Consider the following 2,216-nt stretch of genomic DNA (forward strand, 5'->3'; position numbering starts at 1 on the left):
TTTTTTTTTTTTTTTTTTTTTTTTTTTTGTTATTTTGTTTTTTTTCCTGAGACAGGGTCTCACACTATGTATCCCTGGCTAGTCTCAAACTTACAGCAATCCTCCTGCCTCAGCCTCCAAGTGCTAGGAGTACAAGTGTGCACCACCACACCTGGCTTTGCACAAGTCTCTTGGTGAATGCGTGTATGTATTTTACAAAGGTGAAACTGTTGGAACAAATGGTACAATTTCGGTAGTGATGCCAGATAGCTCTCCAGAAGGGCCAGCACTGATACAAGGGTTTCGCTTTTGCTCTTCACTTTTGCCAACAACCACACTTTTGTCAGTCTGTCGTCTGTCTGTCTGTCCGTCTGTCTGTCTATGCAGTTCTGGGGAACCAAGCCTGGGACCTTTCTCATGCTGGGCAAGTGCTCTACCACCGAGCTGCATCCTCAGCCCAGGCTGTAATCTTAATAATTCTGTTGGGCAGCGTGGTGTTTGCCTGTGCTCTGCATTTGTATGAAACCCCTCGTTCATGTTTACTGACCCTTCGTCGGCCTTCTTCGTGTGCATGTGTGTGGGGGAGGCAGCCCTCCTAGACTAAAACCCCTGTTAGGCTTCTTGTATAAGACGTCTTTGCAGATCTGCCAGCTGTCATGTGGACTATATTTTTATCACAGCTATTTTGAATTATTTATATATTCTGAAATAAATCCGTTGCCATTTACTTACCCTATGTATCAGTTTCCTACTCTTTTTATTTTTCACTCTCCTCTCTCTGCCTCCCTCTTTCTTTTTTTCTTTTTTTGTTATTTTGAGACACGATCTAGCTAAGGTGCCCAGATTAGCCTTGAAATTATGATCCTCCTGCCTCAGCCTCCTAAGTGCTGCCATGCACCATCATGGCTGGCTCCTTTATTATTTTTTTTTCTTTTTAAAAGTATTTACCTTTTTCTCTCTTTTTCTGCCTTTTAAAAAATATAAAATTCTGGGGCCAGGGATTTAGCTCAGTGGTTCCGCCATGTGCCTCGCAAGTACAAGGACCCAAGTTCAATCCCTGGTACAAAAAAAAAAAAAAAAAAAAAAATCTGGCCGGGGATTTAGTTCAGTGGTTCGTCTACCTGCCTTATAAGCACAAGGTCCTGGGTTGGATCCCTGGTTCAAAAAAAAAAAAAAATTCTTCAGAGATTTGTATTGTCCTTAGACAGTGACCATGCTAGTCTTTTCCAAATTATTCCATTTTAGTTAAACGTGTGCTACTGAAGCAAGTACTGTTTGTTTTGAGACAGGGTCTCACTGTGTAGCTCAGGCTGGTCTTGAACTCATATGGCAGCCCAGGCTGGCCTTGAACTCTCAGCAATCCTCCTGCCTCAGCCTCCTGAGTGCTGGGATCACCTCCAAATTTTTATATTCTGACTCCATTCAGAAGCCCTAGAATATTGTGAACCACTTCCGTCCTGTCCCCGTGCCTGTAATCCCAGCGCTCTGGGAAGCTGAGGAAGGAGGATTTGAGCTCAGCCTGGGCAACGTAGATAGCAAGACCTTGTCTCAAAATAAGCAACAAAGGCTGGGAATGTAGCTCATTCCCGGGAATGGGAAGGACCTGGGTTCAATCCCCAGTACCACCAAAAGAGAGAGAGAGAGAGAGAGAGAGAGAGAGAGAGAGAGAGAGATGGAAAGTGTCTTTTTTTCCCCCCACAGCTTATGGTAACCAAATAAAAACCGTAAAGCCATCTTACCAATTAGAAAGCTCTGGAGGATTTTTTTTAAACTGAGAATACCCACAGGCTAGGTGTGGTGGAGCCCGGGCTCATAGCAGGACCTGGGTCAGAAATACAGCGCGCCGGGTCTGCAGAGGCTCTGTGGACGACGCCCCGGGGACCCCAGGGCTATTCCTGGGAGCGATGTCACTGTGTGCTTGCCTACATCTCCATAGATGGTGATGCGTCTACTCCTTTTTTAAAAAAATAAAAATAACAGGACGCGACAAGGAGATCAAGTACTTCATGGACAATATGAAGAAGTTCCTGATAACCGGCTGCAGCCGCGTCCTCATATACGAGGGCAACCCGGGTTACGGGAAGAGCCAGATCCTCAAGGAGATCGAGTACCTGGCCCAGGGGGAGAGGCACAGGTGCGTGTCGCGGGGACCCTCACTCCCCACGCAGATCCCCGGGGGCTGCCTCCCTCCTGTTGGTCTCCTCCTTTGTGTGTGTGTGTGTGTGTGTGTGTGTGTG

General features: G+C 46.4%; 1 protein-coding gene across 7 annotated transcripts in view; it reads left to right on the plus strand.

The window, feature by feature from the left end:
- Adcy10 (adenylate cyclase 10) overlaps positions 1 to 2,216 on the plus strand; it is a 68,525-nt gene that overhangs the window by 21,849 nt on the left and 44,460 nt on the right. For all 7 annotated transcript variants that reach the window (XM_010633953.1, XM_019208919.2, XM_019208921.2 and 4 more), the window contains one exon: positions 1,960 to 2,113. In XM_010633953.1, coding sequence (XP_010632255.1) covers positions 1,960 to 2,113 — 154 coding nt within the window. The remainder of the gene's footprint in view (positions 1 to 1,959; positions 2,114 to 2,216) is intronic.

The sequence above is a fragment of the Fukomys damarensis genome, unplaced genomic scaffold (genome assembly GCF_012274545.1).
Source record: "Fukomys damarensis isolate Sample0158 unplaced genomic scaffold, DMR_v1.0_HiC HiC_scaffold_19, whole genome shotgun sequence".
Lineage (NCBI taxonomy): Eukaryota > Metazoa > Chordata > Mammalia > Rodentia > Bathyergidae > Fukomys > Fukomys damarensis.